Below are 18826 nucleotides of genomic sequence, written 5' to 3'. Positions count from 1 at the left end.
TCCATAACCGGTTAAAGTAACAAAATAGAATTAGAATAAGAATGTAACAAATTATCTAGAACATCCATCGATAGAACACTTGTCAACCATCATATCTATGAAAACTCCACTTGATAAAGGGAATACCAATTAGAAACAGGTCTCACAATATAACATAAACATGTCTCACCAACTAATACAAATAAGTAGTGCAAATCGGTCTCACATTACACTAACGTAGCATATGAAATAATTCAAATAAGTAGCTACCATCCTAGTGATGACTACGTTGTGGGAACATATGTTTGAGCCACTTGACTTTTTCTTGATCGCCATCCATGTTTATGAAGATTTGCCTATTGTCTTTCTTTTCTGCAAAATGATCTAGTGCAAAAAGTATAACTCATTGTCTTGCTTAATCTCAGATATGGCTTTCAACGTCTCTATGATTTCCTTTTAAGGATCAAACTCTCTCGCATGGCTCATACTTTCAATAGCTGAACAAATTCTTTCCATTTGCGTTGCTAGCTTTGTAGTTGTGGTCATTTTCTTCTCATTCTTTCCTCGAGGTTGCCTCACTGAACTCTGCGGTGTTCTTTTATGACTTTGAGCTTGTTCAACAATCTTTTCACCTACATTAGACTCTGTATCATTTTCAGTAGATCCAGCACAATCATCAATAATAAGTTGTGTGGAAGAATATCCTCATCAATACATAAACCTTGTGTAGGATTTCACGTGACATTTCCGGTAGCAACTGTATCTCCAAACATTCTATCCAACAAAACTTGAAGATCCGGATGTATTCCTTTCGTTCTAAAAACTCTAAACTTAGGATTTTCCTGTTATGATAAACATGTTCGTGAATTGTATCATAAAAGATTAACTTTAAAGAAAGTAACAAAAGAATGGGAAAAAACCTGAATTTTTCTCTCCCACTAAGCATCACTTGCTTCAATGGTATTCTTTTTTGGATTCCCATCCTAATCCTATTTCCTTCAAAACCAATATCCTCCATCTTTTCCATTCTTTTTTAAGAATATCTCACTTACACTTCATTTGACTTTTATCATACTTTTTGCTCCTTAAGTCCTCAAACCTCTTAATTATGACTGTCCATCCATCCCTTTTATTGTTTGCAGGACGATTTCCATTATCAATTTGTTCAATGCACAACTTACAAAAGATTTCTACATCTTTTGGGCTCCAAAATGCCTTTTCTTTGGATGAACTTGCCATCTACTAGTAACACGAACTAAAATCAATATCGATACGAGTGCAATTGACATTATTAAAAGTGTTTATGAGTACACATGCCATCAATCATTATATGTGAAATTTCACAAGTAGAATCAATATCAATACGAGTGCATTTTACATTCACAACTAAAATCAATAAACATGATAGTATGCTACCAGTCTTATAATTATTAAAGTTGAAGATTATTGTAAAGATACTAAGATGTGAAGCAGACTCTAAAATTTCTTTGGTCCAAGAGATTTGTGGCATGAAAGAACAAATTAAGTTTCAGAGATGAACAAAGAAAATCAAGAATTTGACAAGAAAAGAAAACCTATTTTTTAGAATGAGCAAGGGCGAAGCAAGAACTTGAATCAAGTATAGCCTTAAGTCTTATCGTACATTTTTCTGGTCTAAAGGTACAGTGTGCTATTTTTTTAATGTTTTTGATGATTCACAATATGTGAATCATTTTTTTGGTCTAAAGGTACAGGGGAAGAAGACGTTGAAGCTACACACTCCGAGCTCTAACGGGTTCTATGGTGGTAAATATCGTCGAACATTATGTTCGTAATTGTCGAAGTTACCTTTAAATATGTTCAATTCTACTGTTAGAAGTGTGGAAAAGGGGCGACACTAAGTTCACAAAAACTTTTTAGTTCAATCGGACTAGTTAGGATAGAAGTATCATATAAATTGTGAATATAGAATTAGGTGGTCCAGTCCAAAAATAAGTACTTGCTATAGGAGAGGCCATCTAGTTAAGCTTCCGCGGTCGTGTTTCTTCCTTTTCCTTTTCCATTTTTGAAAACTCACAATCTTCCTAGAAATAAGATAAAATCTGAAGGCCTCCCTTGCCATTGTGCTTTCGACAAAATTGCTCAGGTTGGGAGGCCACAATTTTCTAGCATGCCGATCCTCTGTTTTCTAATTCAAGCAATTGACTAGGGAATTTCATTTCTTTTAATTAAGCTTGCTTTTGACTGTTGATATGGTTGTGCTTCCATTTTACAACAGCTCATAGATACCAGACAATAAAATTGTTTCTAAAAGACATCCTAATTTATTTATTTTTTTATAAAAGACTTCCTAATTGGTAAGCCTGTGTATTTATATATTTGGGCAATCGATTTATTTTATAGAGCCTTCATTGTCTAAAAGAGTTTCAGAGTGTTCTTCAAGCTCTTATAGAGCAACCAAACTAAGTTTCCAACTAATTCACCATTGTATGGTGTCATCTCTGAGGTAAAATGTCAAACAGGTGGTGAGCATGATGGGTGAGGTGTAATACAAACAGGAATTCCTATCAATCGGTGAGGAATAAAACATGAGAAACCCAACTAAAAATTGCTAGAGTCGAATCGACAAATCTGAGACCAAATAATAGACAACAATTGAAATAATAATTTGAAGCTTTAGCAAAAGGCAACACAGAACAATCATAAGATTGAGTCTCAATGAATCGACGTATCCTACCTTGGGGAGATCCAAATGGTTACCTGCTAATAAATGAAGACACTGAAAGACTTCGAGAATCTCATGAAGACGAAATTGCTCGACGAAGATATTCAGCTGCGACTGGCTTCGACCGCAGGCACAGACACTAGATTTAGTCCAGAGCGTGTGTTCTTGCTTCGCTTGGTTCCTCCGGCTCTCACGCGCGCACTTTCAGCGCAAGAGCGAAGTGCAGGAGCAGGATGAAAGAGCCAAAGAGCGAAGCGAAAGAACGAACTAGATCTGGGGTTTTACTTTTTAAAAGGGGTAAAATTGGATTTTTATTAAGGTTTTGAGAGCATAATAGGCAACTGACGAATTTTCATTAATTGAGGCCTTTAGCATTCCGAAAATACTGAAATCTCAAAGCTACTCCTTACTAGCCTTGAGCTTTCAGCCTTTCAATGCCAGCTTTCACCTCAAAGCCTCTTGGGAATGGTTGCCAAACACCCCAAATTTTCCTCAAGGAGCTTTCAAAATGCTGAACCAAACGCACCCTTTGAGCAGTTCCCAAACCGAGTCATCATAGACTAAGGAGAAGATTATCATAGATCTCAACAACAGACATAAACAATGCCTATGGCATGCTTCAAGCACCTGTGTACACACGAAACAGAGGGACTCTCGTTTACTACTCCTAATGCTTCTGTGGCAAAATTATTTTGACAAACCAAAGAATTATATCAAAAGACATCAAATAATTCATGTACATGAATCAAAGCACTTGCTTTGGAAGTCCACAAAAACTACTCACTTTCTGATTATTACTTAATAGGAATACATTATCTGTTCTGCATAGTCAACAAACTTTCTAGACCAGATTTACATAATCATTAAGCTTTTCATCAAAGAGATTAGGCACAGCAACATTTGCTTAAAAATATGAGCAGTTCAGGACTCTCTCTCTCTCTCTCTCTCTTCCTGAACTAAATCTGTAGAGGGTTTGGATCTCTCTCTCTCTTCCTGAACTAAATCTGTAGAGGGTTTGGACAAGCCCAACAGAAAGACAACATATATGAGCAGTTCAGGACCCTCCCTCCCTCCTATTAACATTATCTGTTCTGCATAGTCAACAAACTTTCTAGATCAGATTTACATAATCATTAAGCTTTTCATCAAAGAGATTAGGCACAGCAACATTTGGTTAAAACTCTCTCTCTCTCTCTCTCTCTGAACTAAATCTGTAGAGGGTTTGCACAAGCCCAAAAGAAAGACAACATTCTTAAAGAAAATTCCCTAAAGTATCTCTGAGAATGCACAAAAAAATGGACTGTTGACGAGAGTACAATATTCGGAACATTAGACAGTGAGAATTATTTCGGTGTCAATGGGCCTTATTAGATGCTCATATGTGCCCTTTGCCACACGATCGTGGTCACAATTGTGAGATCACATTAGTACCTGCTTATCCTGTAGCAGATTACATGTTATTCTAATTGGAGTCACCACTGAGCACTAATGCGACATGATTTGCTCACTTTCAAATCCTGTTCCTTGAGAACCATTGACACAAACTTGTACTGGCTTTTGTGGACAGAGATGATACAGGGAAGCTGTTGAAGAAAGGAACTAAGCTAATTCAACCATGATCACCTGACGTTGCTATTCTCATGGTTTTGTTACAGTATCAGAGAGAAATTGTGTTGGAGATGATCATAGATGCCATCAATGATACAAAAGTTGGCAGCTAGAAGGAAGGTAGTGTCATCAAACACATAAAACTCTTGCACACAAAGGTATCCACGATTAGATCCAATTGGGTTAGAAGGAACTAAATTCCTGATTTATTGGCCCAATGCGGCAGCCGCAAATTAAGTGATAAATTGGAGATATCAGTCCTGAAAATCATGGCCACTTTGATACTGTAAGTTGCTTTTAGTCAGTGAATGAACTAACAATTTTTCTAGGAATAAGAAGAAATATATAAACCATGGGTGCATTACTAGAATGGAAGAGTTTCTCACAGAAAATGCTCTCATCTCAAATTCTGAATGTGAATACCGCAATCTATTTCCCTTCCTACCCAAACAAATCAGTACCTACTTTGGTCCGTAGACAGTAAACAAGTCTAGCTACCGCAACCAAATGTGAAAACCAAGAGCTCATCAGCAGGCCCATAATAGTTATACTATTCTCCTTTCCATGTATTGCTACACAACTCATAAACTGTTTTGAATCCAGAGAGTTACCATGGTGACCATCAAATTGCAATAAAAAGTGAGGACAATGTCCAAGCTGACAAATCATTTGATAAACACTCCGTTTCGTCTCACGAATCCTGATTAACATATTAATCCCAACCTTTATGTAGTCAGTCTATCATACATTCCAAAGATAGAAGCACATAATTATACATTCAATAGCCAACCATAGTAATCCACTCCTCTTAAAACACCAATACAACAGAGGGCAAATGTTACTGTTGGTATATAGCAAATGATGATCCATCCATGTATACCAATATAACTACACAATAAGAACACTAAGCAGAGGTCATACTCATATATTGGAGGAGCCCGCATTCTCGAGCGAAACATTGTTAAGCCGCTCGAGAGTCAGAATGAGTGCCTGAGTGCCCAAATCCCCCTCCCCGTGAGCCTTGAGCGACAAGTAAAGCTGCTGAGCGAGCGCCAAGCCGGGCAATGCGAGCCCCATCCTCTCACATTCCTTCAAGCATATCCCCAAATCCTTCACAAAGTGGTTCACATAGAACCCCGCCTCGAAATCCCTCTGCAGTATCCTGTTCCCATGAACATCCAGCAACTTGGAGCCCGCAGCCCCACTCGATATCGCGCTTATGAACAACCCGACATCGAGCCCCGCCTTATGGGCATAAACCATGCCCTCCACCAGCCCCACCATCGTCGAAGCGATCGTGATTTGATTCCCCAATTTCGCGAATTGCCCCTTCCCGGGGCCTCCCATGTAATTGACCTTCCCCATCACGGCGAACTGGGGCTCCAGCCTGCGGACCGTCGCAGGGTCGCCGCCCACGAAGATCGCGAGGGCGGCATTGCGGGCACCGCGGTCGCCGCCTGAGACGGGGGCGTCGACGGCGTGGCAGCCCTTGGCGGAGGCGGCAGCGGAGATCTCCTCGGCGAGGGAGGGGTCGGAGGTGGTCATGTCCACGAGGACGCCGCCGGGGCGGAGGGAGGCGAGGGCGCCGGAGGAGGGGTCGAGAAGGACGGAGCGGACGTCGGAGGGGTAGCCGACGATGGAGAAGACGACGTCGGAGAGGGCGGTGAGGGAGCGCGGGGAGTCGGCGAGGCGGGCGCCCATGTCGACGAGGGGCTGGGCCTTGGCGACGGTGCGGTTGAAGACGGTGACGGCGTAGCCGGCGCGGATGAGGTGGCCGCACATGGAGTGGCCCATGACGCCGGTGCCGATCCAGCCCACTCGGGTGCTGGAGGGAGTGATGGGGTCGGCGGCGGCGGTGGACGACATGGCGCGGCGGAGGAGGAGGGAGAGGGCGGCGGAGGAGGGAGGAGAGGGTTAGCGGAGGAGTTCAGTGAGTGGCAGTGACGAAGAAGGCATTGGCATCCATCATTTCAGGGGGCAGAGGAGGAGCATTTAGCGAAAAAGGAAAAATTACCAAATGAAATTTCCTTTTTTTGGTTTTTTACACTATTTCCACACTTATATGACTATATCAACCTCATTAGGGATGGGCCTGGTTTCAGGTTCTACTCTGGAACCTGAGAACCTGACCCGTGAGAACCTATAGGTTATAGGTTTCAAGGTGTGCAGAATAGGTTCCAAATTTAAAAAATTGAGGAACATATTTCGACGGGTAAGTTCCAGGTTCTAGGTAAGTGAAACCTAGAACCTAGAACCTGAAACCTAAATAAATTTTTTATATTTTAACTTAGATGATAAGTATATAATTTGGAACCACTAATCCAAGCTTTCATTTTATAACTTGTTAATATTTCATATTCTTCGTGTGTCTAAATATAAGTTGTGATTAGTATATCATAACAGAAAGTGGTAGTCATTAAAAATGATGATTCACTACAATTGTTCAATTGATAATGCAAGTGGAACTTAGGTAGACATTGGAACCGACTCTCAAACTTGTGATAGGATAAGTTCCAAGTTCCATAAATGAGGAACTTATTATCATGGATGGAACTTATACGGAACATGGAACCGCTTGCTCATAGTATCGATTCACACAATTACTCCTCATTTTAATTATATTTATTTGAATCGTAATACCAGAAAAACTAATCTTTTATATTCTCTTTGGCGAAATGAAATAAATAAATAAATAAAAGAACTTGTTAGACATCGGAACCTGTGACAGGATAAATTTCAGGTTTCAAATTCCGACGAGTAGGTTTCAGGTTCCAAAAAATAAGGAACCTGTACCCGAGGATAGGTTCCAGGGCAAGTTCCACATGAAACCTGTAAGGAACCTGGAACCGCTTACTCCTAAACCTCATGATAAAAAAAAATGACTAAATCTACCAAGTTTTCATCAAAAAGATTAAATCATCCTTAATTGTTCAATTGCAATTCAAAGTGATGGTCTCGAATTACTTTCATTATTTTTTAGTTTTTCTATATCTAGTTTTTGTTTCTTGTAGATTTAACATGTGTATTAAAGGCAATAGATTTTTTTTTTGTTAGATATTACTTCCATAGAAGTTCGTTTCTTCCGAAAGATAAATTTCAAATTTATGGTCCCAAATTTATTTACTTTACTTATTTTTTTTGGCTTTTTCTTTTAATTATGTAGGATTTACTTGCCATAATTAAGAATTTCACGCCATTTGGTTTATGTTTTCGGTAGATTTCCCATGTATAGTAAAGGCACTATAGTTTTTCTCTATTGTTAGATATTACTTCCATAAAACTTCGTCTCTTCGCAAAGATAAATTTCCAAGAGACCTAATTTCTCGCAAATTTATGGCATTTGTGATTTTCTTATTCCGTGGAATACTCGAGAAAAGAAATGCCGACCCAACTTCTACCATGCATCTTAGGCTCGACTCGATGAACACGCGAAATTGATTCCACTTATTTTTATTCTGAGTTAGTCATTTGGACGTCGAGTCAAGTTTTAGATAACTTATGGTCGTGGTCGATAGATTTAAGAGCTTTATCAAGTACTCGACAAAGACTTTTAATACTTGTGATATTAGATCGAGCTTCGGTACAAGAATATGCGAATTAAGTTAACCTAACTCGTTTCAGTTTGAACTTGGCCATGTATATAATCTCCGGTTCCATCTGCATTGGGATAAAAGCAAGAAATTTGACCTGAAATTGCCATGAGAGATTAGCTCAATTACGATAGTCGCTAAATATGACCCTGAGACCAAAATTGAACACGACAACGATACACAGACCATAGTTTTAGTTTCTCATTTTTTTCACTTCTGATGTAAGGTCATAATTTGCACAAATGAGACTTCCTGATGTTGGATTTTTGCCAGACATAACTCTGATTTTTCGCAATCCTCCTCAATTGTTTTTCCACGTTCTTGGTTGATTTTTTCCAGCCATCCAGAGGACATAGATTGTTCCACTTCGAACACTAATAGAAAGCACCAAATAATACAACCAGAACTTTATACACCTGATAAAACACTCAAATACAGAGCTGGAATGACCCGGCTTGCTAAAGATCCAAAATAATCGCGAGCTGAGTACATTGAGCAAGAGCAGTGCAAATTGAATGATCTCTAACTACTGAAAATTTCTACCTGCGAAAAACAACTACTATTGAGCTGAGAAGCCATTCAAAATGGTGATCAGATTTCTAGTATCTTTTGACACGTAGTTTCCAGACTATGGTCGACGATTGCGGACAAGAGTGGCAATTGTTAAGACAACCCAAGCATTAACAAAGACGAAAAAACTATGTTCCAGATCAGTACAATTCACTGTAAGTAAACCCAGTAACAGAGAAAAATAATACTCCAAGGCTTAACCAGCCAGACATGAAATGACTAGAACAAACCAAAGACAAACTTCATGAATTAAAACTCAAGGTATGAGAATATTAAATTACTCCCGCAATAAGAGAAGCAACAGCTAGATTACTCAAGACATGCTGAAGCAAGACCAGCAGAACCTTAGAAGATAATCATATAGCACATGGCTTCAGCTCGTTCTATCGGGACATCATTAAACCAGTAAGAACGCACTCAGATGTGTGCCAATCAGTAGCATCACCATATCCAGACAGCAAGAAAAGAAAAGTAAAGTAGGGGGGTATTCATCCATAATATAGGTGATTAGCCTGCTGGACTTATGTTTGTATTAACTCCTTCCTAAATCAATATTTTCCCCCAATCAAGTGGAGGCACCATCATAGGTGAACATCAAAAAGAAGAACACAGCAAAAGAAAAATATTAACTTACCAAATATGAAAATCCCATCAAGGCTGAAACCAGATAACTGTGTGAAGTTCTAAATTCATCCTTTTAGCCTGCTTGACTCACACAACACAAGTGACTTAGTGCATTAACTCCTTAAATCAACCTTTCCCCCAATCAAAAGGCGGATCAAAGGAATGAGTGAGCACAATTGAATTAATAAGCTATTGGACCCCAATCACTAAAAGGACTAGCTGCAATGGCTGCATCTCGAGCAAAATCAAAAAATTAAAATCTGAAATGTATTTTGCACCACACTTGGTAAGGAATATAAAATAGTTACTAGAAGCAACAACAAAACAGGAACTCCATAGCTTTATATCAGCAGCATGTTCCGCGATTAAATAAAGGAAATCAATGACATGTGCCTGTCAGTTGACCATTTTGCTATGCCGCCAAGATCTAGAACAGATTTAACCCAGTGCCCATGTTAGCATACTACCACAAGCAAGTAACTCCTTGCACACAGGTGTCTAGAAGGACAGGAGGAACGCCATACTTCATACATCACATTCTTATGGGTGCCAATAGAACTTACCACCGCTTGCCTTGGCCGAAGAAGCGGTCAAATGCCAGAAGTCACAGGCAATGTCATTTAGCGCAGCAAAGAAACTTTCTTCCATAAGTACAGAGTGAAAACAAAAACCATCACAAGCTCGGGATGCCAATCGAGTCATATAGACAAATTCAAGCCAAAGAGCTAGATGTACTTTCGCCCATCATGATATATATATATATATATACACACACAATAGCTTTTACCATAAGAAGACCATTATGAATAATCGCCAATGCGTGGGCTCAAGTAAAATCGAGTTCACAAACAAATAAGCTCATATCACATAATCTACTTGTCAGTTTCCACTCATGGACAGCTCTCGAACATAGAAACGAATCAGTCTGACCAATTAATGTTTATTAGCCCTAAACTAATTTAGCCCGTCTTGCAAGCAAAATCCAGACAAAATTGCCATCGCATTATATTACAGTGATGCCCAAGACATCGAAATTTCATTGCGAAATGGAAATAAGAACCACACATATCACCTTCAATACATCGTTCAAACCAGAGCCCTCGGAAGCCCCATCTTACGATCATCCCTCCTGACAACGTCTAATTAAAAACTTAAGCTTCAATTTTTATGGAACCTAAAATGTTTACTTGTACTCAAATGAAGGCATCGGGGTATCGTAACTCTCCAAAATCTCCGTCTTCGCTCCGCCGCCGCCGCTGCTTGCCGCAGTCTCATGCTTGTTCCCTCCGAACCACCCTCCGAGCCAAGAGCCCGAATCCGATCCCGAGGTAGACGCTCCATCACCGGTGGACGCCATCTGCGCGGGGATCTGCCCGGGCAGCTGCCCCGGCATCCCGACCATGCCCGGGACGGGCTCGTCGATGATGATGGGGGGGCCGGGGGGCGCGCTGAGGAGCTTGTTGATCATGATCCCGGCGCCTTCGATGAGGGCCAGGAGGACGCCGCCGAAGACGGCGGAGCGGGCGGAGGCGGCGGCGCCCTGGCGCATCTGGAGGAACCCGCCGGTGGCGGCGCCGGCGATGATGGAGTTCCAGGGGTCCTCCTTCTGGCGGGCGTAGACCATGGTGCAGTCGAAGGCGGAGAAGAGGCCGCCCCAGACGGCGAAGCTGCCGCCGACGCGGGGGGCGTTCATGCGGACGGCCTGGGTGCCGCCGAGGACGCGGGCGCCGGCGGGGGAGTTGTAGAGGCCCTTGATGAAGTGGAAGGCGGAGCCCCCCACGGCGCCCATGCCGAAGGCGCCGCCGATGTCGTCGAGGATGCGGTCGGGGCAGGGCTCCCGCGAGGTCTCCGGCGTCCCCATGGGCGGCGGCGGCGGCGGCGATGCTGCTGCACCACCTGGTTCTAGAGAGAGAAAGAGGAGAGAGAGAGAGGGGCTTCTAGGGTTTGCTCAGCTTGTGGCGAGAGGAAGGGAGGGTGGGCTTCTCGCCAGCCGAGCTTATCGAAGAGAGAGAGAGGAGCAAGAAAGGGTTCAACTTTTCTTCTTAAGTTTTGCGTGCACAGTACACCACCGATCCTCCCCCCCCCCCTTTTTTTTTGGACGGAAAAGCCCTTCGCCACTCGAGGAAACTACGGATCTGACCCTCCGCTCCACGACGTTAGGAAATTAGTTTTCGGAACGTGTAAAACCTGTTTATCCGAATTTCGAAAGCCCTACGGAAATCAAACATGCGAATCCAAGTGCAATATCTGTACATCGTAAAGGTTTTCGGATGTTTTCCGAGTTAAGGGAAAATCGACTACGATCGCTGAAAGCTCTAAAACTTGTCATTAGAGTGTAATTGAGTTCTAAAGTTTTCGAAAAGTGCAATCAAGTTCTGAAATTTATCTAATTGATGCAATCAAATTTTAAAATTTGTCAAATTGATACAATCGAGTTCTGAAACTTATCGAATTGATATAATCAAGTCCTTCTATTTACGGTATATTTATTCCTATATTATATGTTCCCAAGATATCTTCGGTAATGTGCCAAAAAAAAAAGATATCTTCGGTAATTAACCTTCACTCTGGAGGGTGTTTTCGGCAACATGGGTCCATGTCGGTCCCCTTCCACGCGCCTTTCCCCCCATTTGCACGTGCGCGTGCAACGCCGTAACTCCATCAGGATTTTTCCGACCTCGCGGCGTCGTTTCGGCAGACCTCGCTCCTGCAAATCGAATCTCGCATATCGCAGCAGCTTGTAGCTCGCGCTCGCGGTGGAACGGAACGGAACGGCACGATAGGATAGGACCCAGAACACGGCTCGCTGATCGCTCGAACCTCGTCGCCGCGCCTGGTGATGACATTGGAGACGGCGAGCAATCGCTGAACAAAACGATTCCCAGGTTCAGTTCCTCCTGCTCACCGTGCAAATTTTGAGGTTCGTGTTCTTGGTGCTCCTGGGCATACGATGAACACTGGTTTTGCCAAGTGCCCGGCATTTTCTTTCACCGTCAGAGTTTGCCTGAGACGGACGTGCTTCAGTCAGTGTCGCCCGTCGAGTCCCCGAAACTTTTGGGGTTCTGGGTCCCTCCCAAAACCTCGCCAGAACGCCATTTCCACACGCATCGGTGGTGTCTCTGTTGGGTTTAGTCGGGGATCCCATGAGAAATCTGGCTTTTCGAAGAGGAACGGTGGATCTGCAGCTGGGTTTGCCGGACCAAAGAGTGTGTTGAGTGGGTCGAGAGTGGAGAGTTCCATTCGATGTTGTTCTTTGAGAGAAGGCAGAAACTTTTCGAGTGTGGACTCTCCAAGGGTCGGGGATGGGAGTGGTGCGATAGGAGCTGGGAAAGTGCTTCCCTGGTTGGCAACAAAGGAGACCGTGGAAGTGGAAAGGTCTGTGAAAGTGTATAACAGACGGGCTGGTCGTTCTTCGGGAGAATCCACGAGAAAGTTGCATAAGAGACCAGCTATTTTGAACTCTCGGAGGGTCGGTGACGCGAGTCGTGCAACAAGAGCTGGGAAAGCCATGCCCTGGTTAGCATCAAAGAAAACCAAGGAAGTGGTTGGGGAACAGACTAGTCATTCTTCTTGGGAAGAATCGGCAAGAAAGTTGCAGAAGGCAGCAGAGAGTAGTGGTTCTTCTTGGGTACAATCAACCAAACAGTTTGATGGGGAGAAACGTTCATTCAGGATGAATAGGGCGGATAAGATAGCGGGGACTGATTTATTGGTCGATAAACATACTGATCACACGTGGAGGCGTGATGATTTTGGTAAGTTAGAGGATGGAGAAGATGTAGAAGATGAAGTTGAAGAGGCAGAGACAATTGAAGATCCTAGGTGGGATGCAATTAAGACGCAAGTGAGAGGAGTAGTGGATGTGAAACCACGGACAGAGAATCCGAGACTCACAAGGTGGAATAAGCAGGAAGATTGGGGAAGAAAGATGTGGAATGAAGCAAGTGAATCGAGTCTGCCAAAGCTAGTCAGTGAAGGCGTCTATGGCGTTGGTCCAGTGTTGGCAGCACTGTCAGCAGGAAGGCGAGAATTTTACACATTGTATGTCCAAGAAGGGCTGGATTTGAGTAGTAACAACAGAAAGAAGAAGGATAAGAAGGGATTCGAGAAAGTCTTGAGAATGGCGGGGAAGATTGGGCTAAGCATTAAGGAAGCATCGAAGCACGATCTCAACATGGTTGTTGACAACCGTCCTCACCAGGGTCTAGTTTTAGATGCTTCTCCATTAGAAATGGTTAAGGTAATGGAACTTGATCCTGTATCCCTTGAGGATGAGGGTTCTCTGTGGGTAGCTTTGGATGAGGTCACAGATCCTCAGAACTTGGGGGCAATCATTAGGTCTGCCTATTTCTTTGGAGCTTCAGGGGTGGTCTTGTGTGCCAAAAATTCAGCTCCATTAAGTGGTGTGGTTAGCAAAGCAAGTGCTGGTTCTCTGGAGTTGATGGAGCTCAGATATTGCAAGAACATGATGCAATTCCTCACATCCTCAGCAGAAAATGGTTGGAGAGTCCTTGGAGGATCGGTTTCTTCTAAATCTGTCCCTCTGAATGACATTTCACCTGGTGTACCCACCATTCTTGTTCTTGGGAGTGAGGGCACTGGACTGAGGCCTTTGGTGGAGAGATCGTGTACTCAGTTGATCAGGATCCCAGGAAACATCTCTTCAGACGTAACTGCCGGAGAAGCCAATAATGCGGAAGAGGGCATGGAAACAAATGACTCGGCCGAGGAGTTCCGGTCCTTTTTGGCTGTTGAGAGCTTAAACGTCAGTGTTGCAGCTGGTGTGCTTCTCCATCACCTGATAGGCGCCAATTACAGTAAGGAACCTTGTGTAGCCAATGAATTGACTGGTTGATAGAATTGCATGGCAAGCGAGTTCAAGTTCGTTTTTCAAGTGTAAAATTGCTTATATGTGTATAAGCTAGAGAATCCATGTCAGCTGGTCACCCTTCCTCTCCTGCATTGGCTCTATGGGCCTCCTTTCCCTTTAGGCATTTTCTTGGGATTTTCTTTTCTTTTGAGAAGGCATGTCTTCCGGAATTGGGGTTTTGGTATTCATTTGGATGGAGGTAATGGCAAGAAAGACTACATAGAAGCATCTTGCATTCTTAAATGAAGTTGCCAGATTTTGGCCATATGTTGGAGAGTGAGGGTAATGCAGTTGATTTACAATAGGTTTTACGTTTTGCTCCTTTTTCAAATGTGAGATTTCTGTAGACATACTGTTGCATCTACAAACTCAGCAGAAAAGTGATACGGGTGAGCTATAGATGCAGATTTGCTTATGTTTTAGCAGTGGAAGAATGTGAGATCTTGTTTGTGTATTTTCGATACATACCCTTACTTAATTTTACTTAGTTGCTTGATTCTTATGGAATTTGAGGTTGAGCCAAATTCTTAAGTTTTAACCCCTCCCGTTTGATAAGTTATGCAATCAGCTGATGTCAAAGCTTGACGGAAATTCCAGTTTTTTCCTTGATGAAGTTGAAGAAAGTATGTGATGCTTTTCTTCCCTCCTGCCCGAGCTTCCTCATGCAACTTTTCTGCAGTGCATGTTCCAGGAAGTAAGTTATTGGGTCCTTTCGTAGGTTGTGTTACTCAATAAGGTGATGGAGAGTTTCCTCTGCAACCTCTCTCGAGCTGTTCGTTGTTTTTGGCAGTTGATATGTTGTCTTTTTATCGGGGAACTGAATTCCAGATTCGTTCTGTTCTTTTCCTAAAGAGAACATGCACATTTTGTCAAGCAGGTTGCAATTTTGTCCCGGTTGCTGGATTCCATGTCCCTAATGCTGCAGTAAACTAGCAATCGGAATTAATTTGGGATCATTGCTATATTTTCGGGTACTATAATGCAAATTCAGTGATGGGGACTACGCCTGGTTACGCTAATTACTTGAAAAGAGAGGACGAATCCATGAACAGAACACAGAACGGGCCCTGCGGCCTTTGCAGTTTCCGCAGTCATGTTCATAGATGATAACGCTGGGCACTCCTTGTACCCTTAATTTTTCCTATATTTCTGTCTTCCCCAAAGAGAGGAAATACCCTATGAAAGTTTTATATCTCGGTGATCCCGAGATCCGGACGAGAATCGAGATGAAGCCTTTTAAGGACTTTCTTAAGTCCGCTGAGGCATACATAGCCGCATGGTTTTTTTTTTCTCTCAAAGAGTATTCATTTTATGATCAGTCAACTCGAACGGGTATAGATCTTGAGCTTTGGGACCGTTTCAATATCCCAGATAAGGTGAAGTTGTCCGAGTCGTTGACGGATTTATGCGTACTCCATCCCGTGAATCAAATTTGAGGGTGGTGTGATCTAGGGCCTTCTCATCGCGGTCATCAACTACGGTCGATTCCACCAGGTGGATAAACCACGTAAAGATGTCGCCTAAGCGGGCGCTCGCAACTGCCCGGAAGAGAAAATCACCACAGAAGAGCTTTGTTCAAAAATTCAAGTGGATTGACAATGGCGTGTCTTGTGCAGACAATCGAACCAGGATGGCATCTCTTTTCATGCTAAGCGTGGAAAGTTCAAGCCCCGAAAAAGCTAGTGTCTTCCTTGTCCTTCGCAAAATTTAAGCTGGAAAGCAGATTTCTGTTTCCCACTGCCTCTGTAAATGTGTCCTCTTTCTCAAATTCGCGAAATGCTACCATTGCCAACATTATCTTAACACATGGAGAAATTACACGAACCTCAACATTAACGTGCAATATTTTTCTCGTCGAATTTCGTTTCATTTATCTCAGTTATGATTAACTCTATTCATCACGTCAACCATGAAAGGTGAAGTGAATTTTTGCATAATTTTTTGTTTTCCAATAGACCAAACCGATTTGTCATGCTCTTATTTATTTACTTCCACCGAAAGGCAGGTCATGTCATCTTTTCAACTTAAAAATCGCCCAACAGGGACGGAATAAAGCTAACTAAAAGCTGCGGAATCGATCACAGCACAACTTCCTCTGTACACCATTCCCTTTCAACTTCATTTCCCATCTCCATCTTCTTTCATGTCCCCGAACAATACCTATATTCTTCTTCTTCTTCTTCTTCTTCTTCTTCTTCCTTCCTCTTCAAAACAAAGCAACCAAGAAAACACCAGAGATGGGCTGCTTCAGGTGTGGAACCTCCAAAGCTTCCATGAGAACATCTTCATCGTCTGAACCTGCTCTTTCGTCAAACCGAGAGCACCCATATCCACAGCCACAAGCCAGAGCCCTGAGGCAAGAAGCCCTCCTCACAATCCCATCATGCACAGTCCACTTGATGGAAGAAGGGGAGGCCCTGGAGCTCCTTCCGAGCGGCGAGTTCACGCTCCTCCGGATCTCGGACGAGAACGTCCCGCTCGCCACGATAGTGAAAGTCGGGGATGATCTTCAGTGGCCTCTCACCAAGGACGAGCCCGTGGTGAAGCTGGACCCTCTGCACTACTTGTTCACTTTGCCTGTGAAAGATGGTGACCCTCTGAGCTACGGAGTGACTTTCGCGGAGACGTACGGTGGCGGTTTGAGCTCACTCGACGCGTTTCTTCAGGAGCATTCTTGCTTCTCTGCTTCCACGACTTCCTCGCGGAACAAGAACATTAATTGGAAGGAGTTCGCTCCTAAGGTTGGGGATTATAACAATGTGTTGGCCAGGGCAATTGCAGGAGGCACCGGTCAGATTGTTAAAGGGATATTCAAATGCAGTAATGCTTACACTAACCAGGTTGGACTTAACCCGCTCTTCTTTTAGATTGGTTGAAGCTAAATTCCTCTGCAATCACTGGGGATAGTTTAGTACTACTGATTTACATACTATGAGGATTTTGGTTTTGTCATAGTTTAAACCAATGATCAAGAACATATATGTTAGCTTCTGCAAAACTTTAGGTTCAGCAAGACTGGCATGAGCAGGACTTAAGTATCTAGCAGCACATACATTGTATTCTGCAAGGTTGAAACAAAAAATCATTGTCAGTTGTCACCTCAATGTATGGAAACAACACCATTTGGTCATGCATCAGGACTGCTATCAAATGAGGTTCTTGCCCTCGAACTTTGATTATGAGTTTGACCACTTCGTTCTCAACAACTTCGTTATAATTGGGTCAAATTCTTGTAATCTTTTGGCTATCTATCTTTGGTTAACACAGTGCTTTCTTTTGTTCCATTTGGCTTCGAATTATTACTTTCATTGCCAAAGCATGATTTGTTTTACTGCTATTTATGGTGATCTAAGAGATTATGGTGAAAAACCAGGTTCATCAGGGAGGCGAGATGATTATCACCCGTGCGGCGGAGAATAGTAACATCACTTATCCAGAGTACACTACCAACGGAAGTACGACCACCAAAAAGAAAAGCGCAATCAACAGAAACTTGAAACGGTATGTTTAACCCGAAAGCTATGATCATCAGTACATTCATTCATAAGAAGTCCATTTATATATAACGAGCAAAAGACATATTCCTTCCGTCATAGGCTTCTCATCTTTCTTTTCGCTCCCCACCCTTTTTTCCTTGGAAGCGTGAGAAAGGTGTCCAAGATGACGGAGAAGATGAGCAAAACAATGCTCGATGGGGTTCAATTTGCCAGTGGCTCAGTGATGGCGCCGGTAGTTAAGTCCCAAGCCGGGAAGGCATTTCTGGCAATGGTTCCAGGAGAAGTCCTATTAGCTTCACTCGATGCCGTCAGTGAGTATCATTTATCCACAGTACCGAGTAAAATGGAAGTGCATGTTCCAGCAAAAATCGATGGTGTGTCACTATGATAACTGATTACATTCTCCATTTTGTCGATCAATTACAGACAAAGTTCTAGATGCAGCCGAAGCTGCTGAAAAGCAAGCATTCTCTGCAACCTCCAAAGCAGCTACACGAATGGTCAGCCAGAGGTAAAAACATTTTCATGAAGCTTCAAATTGACTCTATCCTCAGCCCTTCGCCCATTCATCGTATTGCCTTTGATTGTTCAAATCCACATTGTCCCCGAAAGCTTAAATTTATAACAGATACGGGCCAGGGTTGTACCTGTTAGCAGATTTTCTTCAGATCCTTTGTTCTTTTGGCTTCTTTTTGGGTTTTACTTGGATTTTTTCCATTGAGCTTGTTAAGGTTCCTTAATGATCACGAGCTCAATTAAGCCAAATCGAAATATTTTTCTCACTTTTTAGGCCTATTGCGAGATGCCCAATTTGGCTCATAACCATAGCACAATGTTTTCTTGGAGATTGTCCGTCAAAAATATTCAGAATTTGAGAGACTGCCATTTCTTGATGACAACAGATTTGGAGAGAGCGCGGGAGAGGCGACAGAAGATGCGCTGGCGACTGCAGGCCACTGCGCTAGTACTGCTTGGAACATCTTCAAGATCAGAAAGACCATCAACCCGGCATCATCGGTCTCATCTGGAGTGCTGAGAAATGTCGCTAAGGTCAAGAGTGCCAAGTCTTCCAAGCTTTAAGAAGTGTAACTAGTCACTGAACAGATTGACTGGTCCCAGGCTTTGTTGAAAAAGTTGTATTAATGAACTAGTCATGATATTATATCCCCACGCTAACAATTCGTGCGCGGATGATTGTTGAGCCCGGCGAGGCTACCACTAGGGGCGATTGATTCCAAGGTGGATAGGTCCCAAATTTGAAACTTGGAACCTACCCTGTTATAACCGGTTTTCAGTTTTTGGAACTTGGAACCTACATTGTTTGCCTTGTAATCGATTCTGGAACCTATCCTGTTTTTCTGGTAGGGTCTATCCGAGAAGATGC

At 42.8% G+C, this 18826-nt stretch overlaps 3 protein-coding genes and 2 pseudogenes across 3 annotated transcripts; 2 read left to right on the top strand and 3 right to left on the bottom strand.

Moving 5' to 3' along the window:
* Positions 1-253: 253 nt before the first annotated feature.
* Positions 254-2192, bottom strand: LOC130136048 (L10-interacting MYB domain-containing protein-like; annotated as a pseudogene).
* A 2876-nt stretch (positions 2193-5068) lies between these two features.
* LOC130136019 (probable 3-hydroxyisobutyrate dehydrogenase-like 1, mitochondrial) lies at positions 5069-6253 on the bottom strand (annotated as a pseudogene).
* Positions 6254-9985: 3732 nt separating this feature from the next.
* Positions 9986-10988, bottom strand: LOC130136090 (mitochondrial import inner membrane translocase subunit TIM17-2-like). The gene has a single exon (XM_056306135.1). It carries the CDS (start codon positions 10934-10936, stop codon positions 10259-10261), a length of 678 nt encoding a protein of 225 aa, XP_056162110.1. The 5' UTR covers positions 10937-10988; the 3' UTR covers positions 9986-10258.
* Positions 10989-11848: 860 nt separating this feature from the next.
* LOC115671209 (uncharacterized) lies at positions 11849-14452 on the top strand. The gene has a single exon (XM_030592704.2). It carries the CDS (start codon positions 12026-12028, stop codon positions 13928-13930), a length of 1905 nt encoding a protein of 634 aa, XP_030448564.2. The 5' UTR covers positions 11849-12025; the 3' UTR covers positions 13931-14452.
* Positions 14453-16038: 1586 nt separating this feature from the next.
* LOC130136073 (senescence/dehydration-associated protein At4g35985, chloroplastic-like) lies at positions 16039-18668 on the top strand. The gene is made up of 5 exons (XM_056306098.1): positions 16039-16785; positions 17319-17446; positions 17587-17753; positions 17869-17953; positions 18345-18668. The coding sequence occupies exons 1-5, from the start codon at positions 16183-16185 to the stop codon at positions 18520-18522; spliced, it is 1161 nt and encodes a 386-aa protein (XP_056162073.1). The 5' UTR covers positions 16039-16182; the 3' UTR covers positions 18523-18668.
* Positions 18669-18826: the final 158 nt, after the last annotated feature.

Source organism: Syzygium oleosum, unplaced genomic scaffold (genome assembly GCF_021117445.2).
Source record: "Syzygium oleosum isolate NSW1041296 unplaced genomic scaffold, Sole_v2.1 Sole_v2.41, whole genome shotgun sequence".
Classification (NCBI taxonomy): Eukaryota; Viridiplantae; Streptophyta; class Magnoliopsida; order Myrtales; family Myrtaceae; genus Syzygium; species Syzygium oleosum.
Note: the sequence above shows the minus strand (reverse complement) of the source record. Positions and strands in the feature narration are given on the sequence as shown.

What these genes read in the sequence shown, in the direction of transcription:
- LOC130136090 (XM_056306135.1), bottom strand. Translation starts at nt 10,936, where the DNA reads ATGGGGACGCCGGAGACCTCGCGGGAGCCCTGCCCCGACCGCATCCTC.
- LOC130136073 (XM_056306098.1), top strand. Translation starts at nt 16,183, where the DNA reads ATGGGCTGCTTCAGGTGTGGAACCTCCAAAGCTTCCATGAGAACATCT. An exon ending in AGCTTCACTCGATGCCGTCA is followed by an intron (nt 17,754 to 17,868) that starts GTGAGTATCATT and finishes GATCAATTACAG; the next exon opens with ACAAAGTTCTAGATGCAGCC. An exon ending in ACACGAATGGTCAGCCAGAG is followed by an intron (nt 17,954 to 18,344) that starts GTAAAAACATTT and finishes TGATGACAACAG; the next exon opens with ATTTGGAGAGAGCGCGGGAG.
- LOC115671209 (XM_030592704.2), top strand. Translation starts at nt 12,026, where the DNA reads ATGAACACTGGTTTTGCCAAGTGCCCGGCATTTTCTTTCACCGTCAGA.